General features: G+C 43.1%; 2 protein-coding genes across 3 annotated transcripts; one reads left to right on the top strand and one right to left on the bottom strand.

Annotated features, from left to right (window-relative positions):
• Window positions 1–23: 23 nt before the first annotated feature.
• Window positions 24–12161, bottom strand: LOC123395124 (disease resistance protein RGA5-like). Of its 2 annotated transcripts, none has more exons than XM_045090059.1 (8): window positions 11717–12161; window positions 5960–6052; window positions 4784–4975; window positions 4567–4698; window positions 3553–4474; window positions 1173–3275; window positions 1023–1066; window positions 24–911 (listed from the first exon to the last, which is right to left on the bottom strand). In XM_045090059.1, exons 4-8 carry the CDS (start codon window positions 4574–4576, stop codon window positions 151–153), a joined length of 3840 nt encoding a protein of 1279 aa, XP_044945994.1. In that variant the 5' UTR covers window positions 4577–4698; window positions 4784–4975; window positions 5960–6052; window positions 11717–12161; the 3' UTR covers window positions 24–150. The 2 variants fall into 2 exon arrangements, with proteins under 2 accessions (XP_044945994.1, XP_044945995.1); XM_045090060.1 differs by lacking the exon at window positions 11717–12161 and adding an exon at window positions 6690–6776.
• On the top strand, window positions 6829–11476 carry LOC123395125 (disease resistance protein RGA4-like). Its single transcript, XM_045090061.1, has 4 exons — window positions 6829–7658; window positions 7917–10033; window positions 10156–10476; window positions 10920–11476. The coding sequence occupies exons 1-4, from the start codon at window positions 6829–6831 to the stop codon at window positions 10979–10981; spliced, it is 3330 nt and encodes a 1109-aa protein (XP_044945996.1). The 3' UTR covers window positions 10982–11476.
• Window positions 12162–16238: the final 4077 nt, after the last annotated feature.

The following is a 16238-nucleotide window of genomic DNA, read 5'->3' as shown; positions in this document are numbered from 1 at the left end:
CAAAGATTTTGCCTCCGTTTCAAGAAAAAAAAATCGGTAGCAGACATCCTTACAAGAACTCTTATTCTTGTCCTGGAATTTTTTAATGAATCATACATTTCAGCACAGGCAGGAGGTAGCATCCTAGAATCTTGAGAGTTGGCACGCTAGCTACTGCGACCGCACGATCTTAGGATAGATCCTTTCGCGGCTTCTGGTTCCCAAGGCTACTTTGTCATCTTTACGCCCGGAGTCGACGAACAACCGCGTGCCGGCGCGGTAGAAGGAGACGGTATAGCCAGCCGCAAGGTCGCGGTCGTTAACAAAGTAGTTCAAGCCCTTCATGAGATAGTATTGGCCGGAGGCCTCAAACTGAAATGGCCACACCTTCCCGTTGCCGCTGCCGTCCTCAAACTGCAGCACGGCGTGCCTCCCCTTGATCGTCTTGCGGAGGCCGGGGTGCGGCCACACCAAGTTCACTGGGACCATCAGCGAGCAGCCATCCGACTCCATATCACTCGCCGTCAGCACTCGCTCGAACATGTACCTCTGCTCATTTTGACAGTCGATGAAGAGCCTCCCCCTCGTGGCCTCCCCGACGCCGCGGCTGAAGGAGACGGTGTCGCCGGCTTCGAGAAACTTCTCCTTGACGAAGCCAGTCCACCCCTTGAACATGACGTAGTTCTGGCTGCTGCTCCGGTAGGAGTAGTGGAAGAACCATGACTTCCCAGCAGGGTCCTCAAAGCTGAGTACGATGGCCTTGCTGGTGCGGGTGGAGGAACTGTCCAGCGGGAAGTACTTCTCCGCGTGCTTCTTCGGTACCACCAGCCGGTTCAGCATCCCCACGTCCCCCCGAGTCAGAACCGTATCGAACATGTGCTCCCTCCTCTGAACATTGTTGTCTGTAATCTGCATAGGTTTTGGTGTAATTTCTGCAAACATAACGGACGGTAAGTGCCACCTTCTTTGGTGAAGCAACTCTGTTAACTTATGGCAAAAACTTTTCCATTAGCACAGGTTGACAGGTTGACACGCAAACATACCTGGAACATGCAGACGCAAAGAAGACTTTGTCGGCGTTGAAATCCTGATTACAAGTAACAACAACCAACATGAAGGATTAAATCAGGTTAAGTCGAAGTAAAGGAGGGCATATTTCCTGATTTTTAGTTTTTTACAAGGAACATTGGTACCTTTTCTCAGCTGGTCTCTCCAATCTCTTGGCGTATTCATCTGGTTGTCCCTTCACAACGTCGTAAGGTTGTTGTTTCCTTTTTCTGCTTCTCTTACCATTGGAACTATAACACACCAATTGCATGTTGATTGTAGGATTGCTTGGATGGTTACTAACGACGGTCCTCGAAGCATACTCTAGATCAGAAGCTGCGCCCCCAAATTTTGCGGAGATCACTCTAAGCCCTGGCATATGCTCGACAATGATTACTGCACCACCACGTTGATGCATCGCCGGTCGGCTGTGGTGAAAGAAAACAAGATTTTGGTCCATTCGTGGGATGGCGTTGAAAACTAGCATCAGTTTCCATAGACTAGGCATTGCATCAGCCTCAAATTTCAGCCAAGCTATACCAGCCGCGAAGCGCAATTTGCAGTACTTGAGAACTGAGAACCCGGCCTTGTCAAAGATGATCTTGTCAATGGGCGCTGTCTCCACATACAGCGACAGATCAGTGAGGGCATGCAATCCTCTGAGAGTACCAAGACAAATCATATGAAGCTCCTTCACTGCAATCTTCAAAATGCACAGGTTGCCAAGTTCTGTAACCCACTTAGGAATTCGGTAAAATATGAAGCAGCTGTGTGGGCATTCGAATCTCTGGAGAAGGGGGGGAGGTGACATACGATCCCATGAAATGGTTACTTCTGGGGCGCCACGAACCACAGTATTTTGAGCAGAGGAGACATGAGCGACTACTATAGTTTTCAGCTTGCCATGTCCTCCGATCAAATAACCCAGAGCCTCCACACTTCTCTCCAGATGGTATGAAGGACGTGTAGAAGAACTAGTAAGATGAAGATGCTGCAGGTAGTTCAGCTTGCCAAGGGTCCACAGACTGATGACGGAGTCAGTCATGCTGCTAATCCAATCCAGCAGATATGTATCAACAGGAAGAGTCAGGTGCAACAGGTGTGGGAGATTTATAATATCCCATGGAACAGCAGTGACTCTTGGTGCATCCATAATGTCCAACGTTTCCAAATATTGCAGTTTTTGCATTTGATTTGGTAGTTTTATGCACACATCACTTGTAATCTTTAAATATCTCAGCTGAAACAGTTCTGAAATCCCAGTGAGGTCTATAGGGTCATTGTCCCCACGATGACCAGATAGTTGAAGGTTTAGAACACGGAGAACCTTGAACTCTGTAATACAAGGCATACACTCGAATAATCCAAAAAATCTGAATGACCGAATTTGTGACTTTGTGATGTTTGCTGGTGTCTTGGCATATATTGTGTCGCCAAAGATGAGAGATAGTCGACGAACCTTATGAGAAAGTGCTATATTCTTTCGATTGTGGTCTGCTACCACAATGAAATTCTCTTCAGCAGACTTTTGGGCAATAAGATCATGTACCACCTCATGAACCGTGCAGGACAACACCTTATTGTTGTACTTGGTATATATAGGCTGGATGAATCTTCTATCAATAAGTGCATCGAAACAGAGTCCTGCAGCTTTCTCTATCATTTCTTGGTCTTGGTCTTTCCCTTCTCTTGTAGCAATAAACCCTTCAGCCACCAATTGCTTCACCAGATCATCCTTCCAGATTATGGAGCCCACTGGATACATATGAAGATACAGCAAACATGTCTTCAGATAATCAGGAAGATTACTGTAGCTGAGGTTCAGTACTTGTTTTGTTCTTTCTGAAGTAGAATTTGACCACAAACAGGACCTCAACAAATCACGTGTGTCTGTTAGCAAATCCAATGATACTTCTGTCTCCTGGTTTGCCAAATGACTAGCTATGTTGATTGTTGCTAGCGGTAAACCACCACATATATCAACAATTTCGTTTGAAACTCGTTTGAATTCTTCAAGACAGTCACTTTCAGAACCAAAAAGTCTATTAAAAAATAGCTCTCTTGAGTGACCAATGTTGAGAGGTTTCATCTCGAAAACATGCTCCGAGTGATCACAGCAACAAGTTAATGCAACATCTTCAATCTGTGTAGTTATTATTATTCTGCTTCCATGGTTTCCCTTTGGAAAAGCATATTTAATAATATCCCATACTGATAAATCCCACAAATCATCAATAACAATTAGATACCTGCATGCATATCAGGTATGTTCTGTCAAATTCATTGTTTATAAAGCGTCCCGCTTCAGAAGCTTAAGTGTCGCTTAAGTGACAAAGCACCCTGGCAGCGCCTTAGATAGTTCCCCGCTTTAGGCGTTTAGGCGTCGCTTAAGCATTAGAGCGGGTGGTGCTCATTTCAGGTTACTTTACCGCCTTGTAAAGCATGGTCAAACTAATAGAAATGTTGATGTTTTCTGGGTTAACATAAACTAAAATAAATAGCATAATGGGACTGGGTTAATATTACCTTTTATCTTGCAGATGTTTGATGATATTGTCACTTATGCCAAGCTCATTACAACTGGTAGGCAGTGGCTGCTTCTGGTGGAATTGCGAGAGCAAGTCACGGAAAAGTCTCTTCATATCAGGCTTTTTGGACACTCGAATGAAAGCTCTGCATTCGAATTGCATCCCAATTCTGTCGTACAACACATTCGCAAGCGTAGTTTTACCTAGACACCCAGATCCAAGAACAGATACCACCTTGAGCTGCTGCTGATCTGCTGCATTATTAGCAGCCAGTGAGCTGATAAACTCATTCATCCGGCCATCAGTTACAATTTGGGCAGCTTCTTCATAGGGTATTGGCACTGAAAGCATACTACCAGTGGACAACAATCTACGCCTCAAGGTGCTGCAATGGTGAAGCCTATACTTGTCATACCGTTCAATAGCCTCCTGGACATAGATCCTGAACTGTAATATTATTTTTGCAACCTTGGGCTTATTGGGAAGACGAGGGACATTAACATGAATGATTTTACTGGTCTTGATACCATGGTCTGACACTTGCTTTGTGAATACGATCTGTTTGCACCACTTGAGCCTCTTCTTTATCACCATCTTCTTCTTTCCCTTCTTCTTCTTCTTCTTCTTCTTCTTGATGAAATGGCCAGGTGGCACAAATAACAAGCTATCAATGTAATCCTCCATATCATAAGACAGGTCGCGTGCCTCGTTCATCCAGCACTTGGCCATTGGTGGAGGGTCCTCCACCTCTGTAAGTTCATCAAGGTAGGAGCTTATCTCTTCAACATCATGTTTGAGAAGGTGCATCACTTCCTTGATCCTCTTGCACAAGGTACTGTATCCCCGAGCAGGAGCTAGCAGCATGTCGAGCTTCTTGACAAGTGGTCTCATGGTGCCCAACGAAGCACTCACTGAACTATCTACTTAATCAAGCGCACACAAGACAGAGGTCAAAGAAAATAAGAGAAATTAAGAGAAATCAAAGTTGGGAGATGGATCAAGCAACGCTTACCAAACAACATCAAGATATCAGATGATGTGAGTAAGCGAGATTCCTCGAGAACGGTGCTGTTTTTAACTCGCTGTCAAGCAACAGATTGCTTGAAAGCATATCTAGCACTTGCTTCAGTAACAGGATCAGAAACTAAAACAGCAAGAACATGCATGATTAGTTAGTAATTAAGAGTACTAGCGGGAATGAGATTGAGAGGCTTTCTGGGCGCGCTCACCTGTGGCCGTGGTGGGATCGTCAAACAAGACGCTGTTGCAATCCTCCTCAAGAACCCTCTCGGCTGCTTTCAGCACCAACGATTTCCTCTTCCTCTTCTTCTCCTTCTTCTTCTTCTTCCCAACTGTCCTAACAGGATCAAGCAGCTTCCTCGCCCCCCTCCTCTTCCTCGTCGGCTCCTCCTTATCCTTCTCTGTGAGGTCCATCAATCAGAACTTAGTTTCTTGTGCCCCAACAGGATGTGAGGGCGTGTCAAGCTCCTAAATAAGGGATCCCATGGCACCCAGCGAAATGCCCATCCGAGAATCCATCTCAAATCAAGACATCTGACCACTGTAGATCCCACCCTCCCTCCCTCTTTTCTCTCTATCTCTCTCTACTGTGCTTACAGAATCAAAAGGCATGGGGTATTACTATAGTTTATGCATGGTTTGGTTTGATCAAAGCATATGTGGCTTTGCATCCGTTGCTCGAGGCAGATGAGATCCAGTGTGTGTCTAAATTTATGATTCCAAAAACAAGTACAACCTAACTTGACACCTCATGTCTTTCTGTTTTTTTTAGCATTTTTCCTTCTTCGCTGAATATCTTATTACTTTATCCTGGATCTCCGCTCTATGTGTGTTTGTGTCCATGGCGTATCCGGTGTTTGTCTAAACTTGGTTTTCAAATGGATGTTTTATTGATTCTTTGCAAAGTAACCGTGCATGACTCTCTCTGGATAGGACTATGTAATTATGTAATACTACTATGTATCCCACCAAGCTGCATGAGTCTTGGTCTACTACTTCTCTACATGGCAATGCACACAACTAACGTATTACAATAATAAAAGGCTAATTTATTACGATAACAAAACCCTATTGGACGATGTCGGTCAGATTAAGCAAATGAAGCAACTTGGCATGTATAAATCACATGAACAATTAATGAAAACATAGAGCTCTATGGATGAATATTTTGTTTCAAACAATTATTGGTATCTGTTAGGTGAACACTAAGCCGTGCTTGCATAGTTAAGCATCGTCGTGCTGGTAGCTACTGACACCTAATCAAAATACATAACAAAAAAAATTGAGAAAGATGCTGGGACTGACATCATGTTCCAACAAGTTCAGTACAAACAAATAGAAAGGGTTACCTGCTACCACCATACAATAAAATAAAATAAAGTTACCTGCTAGTGCTGTACCACCTTGGTTGGTTGGCATCATGTGCGTGGCTCTGTCTTGAATCTTGGACTATTAGTAGGAAATTTCCTCTCATGTACCTACAAATTTCCATACAATAAAACAGAAACAGCTATCAGCTACGACCCTGGTCCTACTAGCAAACATTAAGAATGAGGAGCCAAATTGGGCTCCTGTGGGGGCTAAGCATTTGGGAGATATTATCCTGGAGTGTGGGCTTCTATGTTTTTTTCTTTCGTGTGCATTAACTTTCCCTTAACTAACTAACTCAATGAGACAAGCCCTTCATCTCTGTTTAAAGAAATAAAATCCCTTCAGTTCACAAAAACATGATGTTTTATGTTTGTATCGGATACTTGTAGTTCATATGTGTGCAGATTTTCGCGGCAAGTACTTACATTACATAACATCTCAACTTTATTGCATTTTGTAAATAAATGATAATACGAACTAGTACTCAGAGCTATATTTTACAGATCAAGTCCATGCCTGGAATTTGAGCTTTTGTGGATCTCGATTGGAGGGAGCAGCTTAACTAGTGCATCATTTAAAATGGATCAATGGATGGAGACGCAGTGATGCTACCACGCGAATAAATTATTGGTAGAACATATATAAAAAATTCCAGTGGATTGGAGGAGGCGTGGATGGGATGACTAATCAGGGATGTTAAGATGCAGTAAGATGTCCTCTAGGCAGGCACTAGTAGCTACCTACCTTGATCTGGCCATTGCTGCTGCTCCTGTGTCCTCCTGGCCTCTTTTCTGTCGCCATGAAATTCCATGGTCTGATCTTCCAATCTGAGTGAGAGAGAGAGAGACAGAGAGAGAGAGAGACAGAGGTGGCAGCCAGGGAGATGGAGGCTGCAGCGGCCATCGCTTTTGTGGGCAGAATTGCGCCCAAGCTCCTGGAGTTCTTAGACGGAAACCGCAAGCTCCGGCAGAACCTGGAGCATGACATCACCTACATCAGAAACGAGTTTGCGTTGATCTCTGCCACTATTCAGCAAGACGATGACCGTCGCTGGAGGAACGGCACCGGTGGTGATCATGTGCAGAGGGCCTGGATCCAAATTATACGAGAGTTGGCGCATGCTATCGAGGATTGCATCGATCGCTTCATGCACAGGGTGGCCATCTCCGGGACGTCGTGGATCCGTCAGGCTGTCCACCGGGTGAAGACGGGGACGGTCCGCAACGAGTTTGCTGTGGCGATCCGTGAGCTCAAGAAGATATCACAGGATTCATCCAGGATGAGAGAAACTTACTGCAAAGCCAGCGTTGGTGCTAGCACCTCCTCCTCCGCATCATCATTGGCAGTTGCATGGGCACCTGAAACAACGACAGAGATGTCCATAGACAACACCCTTTCAGCTCGCAGCCCTGTGGGCATGGACACTCCCCGGGATGAGCTTCTGGAACTGATCCAGCAGCAGGAGCAACTCAAGGTGATATCTATTGTTGGCTTCGATGGCATAGGCAAGACTCTCCTTGCTAGGCATGTGTACCATTGTATGATGAGCCAATATGAGGTACGGGCCTGGGTTTGTACAGCCGAGCAAAGGGGCGCAAGCCATGTCCTCGAGGAGATACTCCGGCAACTTGGCATCCCCACCACATACACCAATGGCGGAGGGACCCTCAGCAATCTCTGTGCAATCCTCAGACTATACCTTGGGACTAAGAGGTAATAAATTTAAGCTAGCTGTTTCCAGACCATATTGATAATTTTCGTCAACTCCATCTCTATTTGATGATTTGGTCTTCATATACGTCAGCCTTTATTTATTTGATTGTTTTGCCACAATCCAGCAATTCTCCTAGCTCAGTAGTGTCATCTTCCTTCCTGGGTACAAAATAAAATATACTGAAATTTATGTCCACTAAATATCTCTCTGTGTTAATAATGTCGTAATTATGTGTGATCATGTACTCCTCCTTGTAGGTTCTTCATTGTAATCGATGACATGCAGACAGAATTTTGGCACGATATAAAAGATGCCTTTGTGGGGTTGAGCGGCAGGATTCTGGTGACGACGGCCATTCAGTCAGTAGCAAATGCCTGCAGCAGCTCAGCAGCTCATGATCATGTGTACAGAATGAAAACTCTCCCCAATGAGCACTCGAGACAGTTGTTCTTCAAGGAAGTTTTCCAAGACGACGATCCGCCCATCGATAAAGAGGACCAGCTTGGCTCAGAAGCACTAAAGAAGTGTGATGGTTTACCCCTTGCTCTTGTAACCACAGCCCGGTACTTGCAAAGCACAGGTAATCCGACACGTGAAAACTGGGCAACATTGTGCCACAATCTGGGAGCACATCTGGAAACAAAAGAGATGTTAGCAAGAATGAAGCATGTGCTTGTCCATAGCTACACCAGCCTTGTTAAACATGATGTCAAGACATGCTTGCTATACCTAGGTATCTACCCTAATGGTCGTACAGTCAGGAGAGGAAGCTTGATAAGGAAATGGTGTGCTGAAGGGTTTATCCAAGGAGATTATATGTGCGATACTCTGGATGTCGCTATCGGTAATTTCAAAGAGCTGGTCAACCGGAGTATCATCCAGCGTACAGATGCCAGCAACAAAAACAGTGCAGATCAGGTGAAGACATATCATACTCATGGCATGATGCTCGAGTTCATCCTGCATATGTCCAAGTGTGATAACTTCATTACCTTGTTATATGATCAGCTGGATCCCCCACCCCCACCCAACAAAATACGTTGGCTCTCCCTTCATGATGCAAGTGCCAGAGTGGCCAATGATCTATCTCTTGTCCGATCTCTGACAATCTTCGGCAAGGCACATGAATCTGTCTTGGATTTTTCCAAATATGAACTGTTGCGAGTTTTGGATCTAGAAGAATGCGGTAACCACCTGGAGGACAAGCATCTTAGGGAGATATGCACCAACCTGTTGCTGCTCAGGTACCTAAGCCTAGGGGCCGCTGTTATGGTTACGATTCTCCCAAAAGAGATCAAAAGGCTTCAATTTTTGGAGACGCTGGATGTAAGAAGAACCAAGATAGAGATTCTGCCCACACAAGTCATGGAGATGCCATGCCTGATTCATCTATTTGGAAAGTTCAAGCTCCAACAGGGTGTAGGAGGCCGGAAAATGCATAAGCTACAAACTTGGTTCTCAGAGAATAGCAAATTGGAAACATTAGCAGGATTTATTGTGGACAACAACAAGAGCCAAGGATTTGCACAACTGATGGAGCATATGAAGCACTTGACGAAGGTGAAAATATGGTGCGAGCAATCCACTAATGATAGCACGGATCCCACTGCCAGCGGCAGCAGCGGCACCACCAACAACTACACTCATGTCTCAAAGGCCATCAAGGGGTTCATCAAGAGAAGCACCGACGTGAAAAAAGCTCATTCACTCTCACTACATTTCAGTGAAAAATGGTTCCAAGACTTGCTCATGAACTTGTCCCTGGAAAAAGAAGAAGCTTGCTCCTGCTATCTTAGCTCGCTCAAGCTACAAGGGGACAACATAGGCAGCCTGCCTCCATTTGTAACCATGCTGGGTGGTCTTACTAAACTATGTCTTTCATCCCCTCATCAGCTGAGTGGGGATATTCTTGCCGCACTGAGCAGAGTGCGCTGCTTGGTGGACCTGAAGCTGATTGCATCTCAACTGGCCAAACTCGTCATCGTAAAAGGTGCACTTGGAAGCCTGCGACGCCTATGCATTGTGGTGGAAGTCATGACTGAGCTGGAAGTCCAAGAGGGAGCTCTGCCGCTCCTCGAGTCACTCCAGCTGCTATGTAAGGATCTAAATGGCTTTTGCGGCACAACAATCCAGTCCCTGCGACGTATTAAGGAGGTCTCCCTCTATGATGGAGTGAGTGATGAAACAAAACATGAGTGGAAAGAAGAAGCAAAAAAACATCCCAGACGTCCCAAGCTATTGTTTGTTAAGACGGCCGAAGAAGTTCATATGGGAAGCGACCCTGCAGACAATTCTGAGAGCTCTGCGGTACCAACTACTGATACAACGTTACCAGTGACAGCGCCCCATGATGCCATTTCTACTGAACAGTCGGGTAATCAAGCGTTGTGCATCTTGTTTTGCTTAATTGCTGGTATTTTGGCTAACTATTGATGTTGAGTTATATATATTCCTCTTCACGCATCCATGTGATACTTTTCTTTTCTGCAATACAAGCTGGTGATGATGATCAGCAACATGATGAAGATGATAAAGAAGACACGGATAACATTGATATCCTAGAGGATTTTGCTAGCAAAACTTGTCTGGACCCTCTGATGAACAAGGAAGGTTTTGAACAGGAGATAAAAGGAGTGATAGGTTTAGTAGATCAGCAGATGGAAGATACCACTTGGTGCACTGGTCAGGCTAATACAAATCATGTCCATTGGGTAGTTGATGGAAATAGAAGAAAGAGGGCTAGGACTGCCGGTGAAGGCAACTCAATGGACAAGGTTGTTGATAGGGTGAAGCGTAAGAACCTGGAGGATGTCCCAGGTAATTTACACATTCCAACAGTCTTAGATTCTTCCAATGTTTCTTAGTGACATAGCTAGTAAAACTGCGGTCAAGTCTGGAAGTAATATTCTTGAGGCAAATAAATGCATTCAAGTGGTTGTACATTTAGAAGCTGCTAGACATACTGTTTTTATAGCTAGTGAGGAGAAGTCTGATAATGTGCCTCTGAGTTGGTATTGAAAGCATGAAAGTTTGGATTCTTTCTATGCGTACTGAATGTTCAGGTCGTTCCTGTTTCTTGTGAAGTTTGATTCTGAAGTTTACTTGAGATGTCAGAAATCTGATGGCTGCTGGAGATGTTGCCTAGTTTGGACGACACGGGAATCTAGGAATGCTGATGTCTTTAGAATATCTTCCCTACTGACCCTACTACTATGTTTTTAAAATTGTCACATTGGTTATTTCCATTGTCTGGTTTGCAGAAACGAGGCCTACAAAACAAACAGCGCCTGGGCTCACGGTTCCAGTCTCTGATAGAAAATGAGGTTTTTCATTAAAGAGGTTGATGGGTCGCATTGGTGCCTCAGTTGAAAGATCCCTGATGCCATTGTTTTGACTGGAGTAGCCGTGTTTTTTAATCTTGCTCGGGACAGAACTGTGGTTTGCTTTGAGTGTCAGGTTATCATTTTTGGTGTTTTAAGTAGACACCGCTTCTGTTGCTTCAGCAGCTGTATTTTGATCATCTGGCATGTTTATTTGCTAATGGTGGATTCCATGTGCGCCTGCTTGCTATATGGGATGCCAGACTGCAGAGGCTTATGGACTCATCTCCTGAAGATGATAAAGTGCTTTCAATAAATCTTCTCTTGTTAAAAAAAATATCTTCTCTTGTTAATTTGTACTTGTGATATACGAGTAATATATGAGTTTAATTTCATGCATATCAGATTTGATGGCTTTCTGCTGTAGCAGAGTTCACCATGTTTGTTGTTGGATATATATTTGGTCCCAGTTAACTTTGACATAAATTTCACAGAACTTAAGAATCACCCTTCGTTCAGTTACAAGACCATATATTTCTTATTCTGTCGGCAATTAATAATAATGTATGTTGTTGCATTTTGCAGACTTTAGTCATTAGCATGGGAACTGTCTAGCTAATTCCTTGCTGATAATTTGATTTTCATGCTAGTATACAATAATTAGCATGAAATATAAGGCTACAAAATACTGTAGGAAGGGTTCAAGAGAAAGCAGGTTGGTTCTAGTTTGCGCTGACCTGTCGGAACCTATGTGCTGGTCACCAGAGATAGATGTGCGAAGTTTCTGACAGGAAGTCAGCTGCAACCGCGGGACTGGAGCTCTGTCGAGCAGCACCGGATGCCCTCCCGCGCGCCGGCTGGGGTGGGGGAGACCTTGGCCGGCGGGGTGGACGGATCTGGCTGGGGGCGTGAGCTCGATTCCGGGACAGGGGACATTTCTGGAGATGACTCGTGTCCGCCTGCGAGCGCTGCCGCCAGCGGCACGTCCAGCGCGGCCTGCGGAGGCCGTGCTTGTGGCCACAGCGTGCGCGAAATATGCTTGGAAAGAGAGAGGCTTTGATCAGCCGGCGCAGAGGAGGTCGAAGGCGCTTCCGTCGCCGGCGGGGGCGAGGCTGCGGCTTCGGAGCACCGAGGTTGACTCCGGCGACTCGCCGCGGTGGCTGTTGGCCGCGGGCGGCGCCGCCTGTATCTAGCCGCGTCCAATCCGGCGGGTGCATCCAAGGAGGAGGGGCGGGCCCGGGGATGGAGAGAAGCAGTCCTGGCCAAACGGGCCGGCCGGCCCGCCACAATCGTGCCAGGCACGGCACGCCTGGGCCCGATTATTAGCCGGGTCGTGCCGTGCCGGCCCACCGGCGCAACCTCGTGGCCCAGGCACGGCACGGACGCTATACGGGCCTGTCCGTAGGCACGCCAGGCCCGCTAGCCTGCTAGTTTTTTTATTTTAGGTTGTTATTTGATCCGATTTTAACCTGTTAGGTTGTTTTTTGGACCGGCTTTATGTTTTGAGCCGATTTTGACCTATTAGATTTTTTTTATTCTATATATATATAAATAAATAATAAAATGATAAACAGGCCATGCCGTACCGGCCCGCGTGCCCAACCCTCAGGCGCAGGCACGGCCTGAGACGGGTTGCATGCCTAGCACAATCCGATTAACCCGTGGCGTGTCTGGCTGGCGTGCTTTCGGGGTGGCCCAAAAAGCACGGCCCGTTTGGCCAGCTTTGGAGAGAAGAGGCAAGAGGAGGTGGGGAGGTGATGACAAGTGGACACATGTCCATTTCCCTGGCTGATGTGGCGCCACCTTGGACAACAGCAAGGCCCGTGTAGGAACCAGCATGGGCCGGCACGGCCCACCATGGCACAGTTAGTACATCGTCCATGTTTCGGAAAAAAAAGTTGAAGCTCACTAGGTAGCGGTGCCGCATGGTTACCTTCCAATACCGCGGCTCGCTAACCACCGCACAACAGGGATGAAAAATTTATACAAGTACGGCTTCTAGGTTTAGGAATGTAGTGACAACAAAAACTTGTATTGTTGCATGTATCTCACTGATAAAAAAACAAGCATTTTTAACAGCGTATGTATGTAAAACATTTACTCTAGAAAGAAAGGAAAATGTCTGCACTAGCGACACTAGTCAAGAATAGACAACATCCATTCACAATATGGTTCAGTCCTAGCCAACATCTTATGCAGATTTATTATCAAGTTTAAAAATGTTTTATCTCACAGATTAATAATTTGATTGGAGATTCGCCTTCACGGTTAGGTTCGTCCTGGCGAGAACTTCAAAAATAAGATCCATTGATTTTTATTGTCGTTCCTAGTTGTCATATTTATGTTATCATAGTTGTCATTTTACGGATGTACAGTTGTCATAAAAATTATACATAGTTAATGGGACAATAATTTTATACTTTTTAAATATTGCAGTGTTTTGTGAAACTAAAAAATGGGTATTAAAAAAACTACCAATAAGCAAGTAAATGCATAAACCAGCACAAGTATAATGAATCAAGTTTTTAGTGGGCTATATATATCGACATTCATAAACCTGATAACCAAGTTGATTTAATGTGAGAACTATGTAACAAGTAATGTGACAAATAAGTAATAGTAATGTGGCAAGTACCGATGAAAACAAAAGTTATCAAAACATGTTGACATCCTCATAAAAGACGTCCTAGTTAAGCTTTTCCTAAAACGTTAGCATATACCCAATATAAATTATATGAAAAAAGAAAACATAAATTCAAAAACAGGTTCATCAACTTGTAAGAAAAGTTCATAGAATTGAAAAAAGTTCATCAATTTTGAAAAACGTCCATGAAATTCAAAAAAAAAATCACCAAATTCAAAAAAAAATATCAAATTTGAAAACAGTTCATCGATTCTGAAAAACTTTCATATAATTTTTTTAAAATTTCATCGAATTTGAAAAGAGTTATCTATTTCGAAAAAAGTTCATTTAATTTAAAAAAAGTTCATCGAATTTGAAAAGAGCTCATCGATTTCGAAAAAAATTCATTTAATTTTTTTAAAAATTCATCGAATTTGAAAAGAGTTCATCAATTTTGAAAAAAGTTCATAAATTTTTTAAAAAGTTCATCGAAATTTGAGAAAAGTTCATTGATGTAGAAAACAAATCATCAAATTTGGAAAACAGTTCATTGACTTTGAAAGAAGGTTCATTAAATTGGAAAAAACATTCACGAATTTGAAAAACATCCAAAAAATTAAGAAATAAAAACAGAATAAAACCCGCTGAAACCTGAGTAACGAACCGGAAAAAACCCGGTTTCAAAAGCTTCTAGAATCTTTCCAAAACTGTTAGCTAAAATGCACTATAACGGGCGCCTGCAGCGCCAAATAGGGTTTGCCTCCTCGCTCACTCGTCGCACGTGGGCCGCACCAACGCTGTGGATGGGCCTTTTGTTCTTACGAAATGCACGTGATGGCGCGCGTTGCGTCTGCTTCTCACCAGCGGCATATTATTTTCCTCATAGGTCATCATCCATCCATCTTCCTTCTTTTAAGATTTCACCACTCACATATCTTTTTCCAATTAGGTCATCAACAATCCATCTTTCACCTCAATTTTAACTCCTTTGCTCACCCTTGTCTATTGCTCCTAGTCGGCTTATTGATTTCAACTCGTAGCCCTATTTAAATTGGTCTATTTGAGTCTAAGGCAATAAGGTAGGATTATGTAATAGGTGACCAGACCCTTACTTTTACAAGGAATCATGAGTTATCTCAGTTGTATACCCCATTCAGAACTGGACGACGGGTCGCGAGTTTGATATTTGTTACAAGAAATTTTTTTGCCTTTTCTTGTCGGCCTGCCCATGCTAGCTCGTTTGGGCATACCACGCAGACTTTTTTTTGCCTCCTCTCGTCAGCTTGCACGCTCTATTGTTTGTTGGATTTGTTTGGTCGGGCGAGGTGCATGCTAGCTCGTTTGGGTGTAGCAGGCTTAGTTGGGACAGTAGCGAAAGGGTTTTTCTCTCTTCATGTAAGTTACTTACAAAACTAAGAAGGCACATATGGATGGACGAAAATTATGGAGGAAGAAACGTTAACCCCTTTATTAGTATACTAGCAAGATGGCCTCTGCGTTGTAACGGAAGAGAAAACATTATAATCTTTAATGGCCATGGCCACATTTTTGCTACATTAATGAAATACACTATCACTCTTATTGTCATGAAATCATGAACAAATTTTTTAAATCATGATCATTTTTTACACTTGTGAACATATTTGAAATCGTGAACATTTTTCAAGTTCACGAATGTCTGCTAAAATCAGGAATATGTTTTTGCATTCATGAATATTTTAGACTATTTCCAAATATATTTTCTTAAAATGTGGACATTTTCAAAATATTTGTTTTCAGTCCGAGAACATATCTACAGTTGACAAATATTGTTTTCACAATTGGTGGAACATTTTTCAAAATTAATCATATTTTTTGAATTTCATGATATTTTTTGAATTCGGGAAAATTTTATTAATCAATGAACTATTTTTCAATTACGAATAGTTTGTGAATTTTTAGGATTTTTTTCTATTCATGAACATTTTTTGAACTGGCAAAAATGTGTTAATTTCATTAATATTTTCAATACTTGAACTTTTCCAAAATTATGAACATATTTTATTTCTTGAAGATTTGTCTGAACATTTCTTAAATATGCGATGAGTATTCTAATATCACAGTCACTTTCTGAATTCACGAACATTAATGAATTATTAAAGATTTAAATTTTAAATTCTCATTTTTATTTTCGTAACTTTTTGGAATTACCAAATTATTTAAATAGAAAATAATATGACGTAAAAGAAAATGAAAAATAAAGAACGAAATATAGAAAAGCACGTCGGTCATACATGGGCCGACCAATGAGGTGCGTTCTGTCTTCTACTAGTCCGCAGAACAACGTATAGGAGGTTCCTACTGCAGGGCCGGCCCAGTACAAATTTTTTCTGTGCGAAATATTTTTATCTCTTATAGGTAGCATTGCTGGGTAATATTTTCCTACTTTAGGGGCAATTTCGATGACGTACAACTAAAAGCACTCCATACTTTATTATTTGGTTAAGATTTATTAGTAGCTATAGCAAAACGGCCTGTGCACCGCAACGGGAGAAAAAAATATATAATTTCGTATAGCAATGACCACATTTAACTGCATCATCGAGATAGATTATCACTCTCACTTTTGTGAAATAGTAAACAATTTTTGAAAATCA

Source organism: Hordeum vulgare, chromosome 5H (genome assembly GCF_904849725.1).
Source record: "Hordeum vulgare subsp. vulgare chromosome 5H, MorexV3_pseudomolecules_assembly, whole genome shotgun sequence".
NCBI lineage: Eukaryota > Viridiplantae > Streptophyta > Magnoliopsida > Poales > Poaceae > Hordeum > Hordeum vulgare.
This window is presented reverse-complemented; position numbering and strand designations above follow the sequence as displayed.

Coding starts and splice junctions, on each gene's coding strand:
- LOC123395124 (XM_045090059.1), bottom strand. Junction 3,276..3,552: donor AAACATCTGCAAGATAAAAG/GTAATATTAACC, acceptor ATATGCATGCAG/GTATCTAATTGTTATTGATG. Junction 912..1,022: donor TTTGCGTCTGCATGTTCCAG/GTATGTTTGCGT, acceptor TTATGTTTGCAG/AAATTACACCAAAACCTATG.
- LOC123395125 (XM_045090061.1), top strand. CDS start 6,829: ATGGAGGCTGCAGCGGCCATCGCTTTTGTGGGCAGAATTGCGCCCAAG. Junction 7,659..7,916: donor CTATACCTTGGGACTAAGAG/GTAATAAATTTA, acceptor TCCTCCTTGTAG/GTTCTTCATTGTAATCGATG. Junction 10,477..10,919: donor GAACCTGGAGGATGTCCCAG/GTAATTTACACA, acceptor TCTGGTTTGCAG/AAACGAGGCCTACAAAACAA.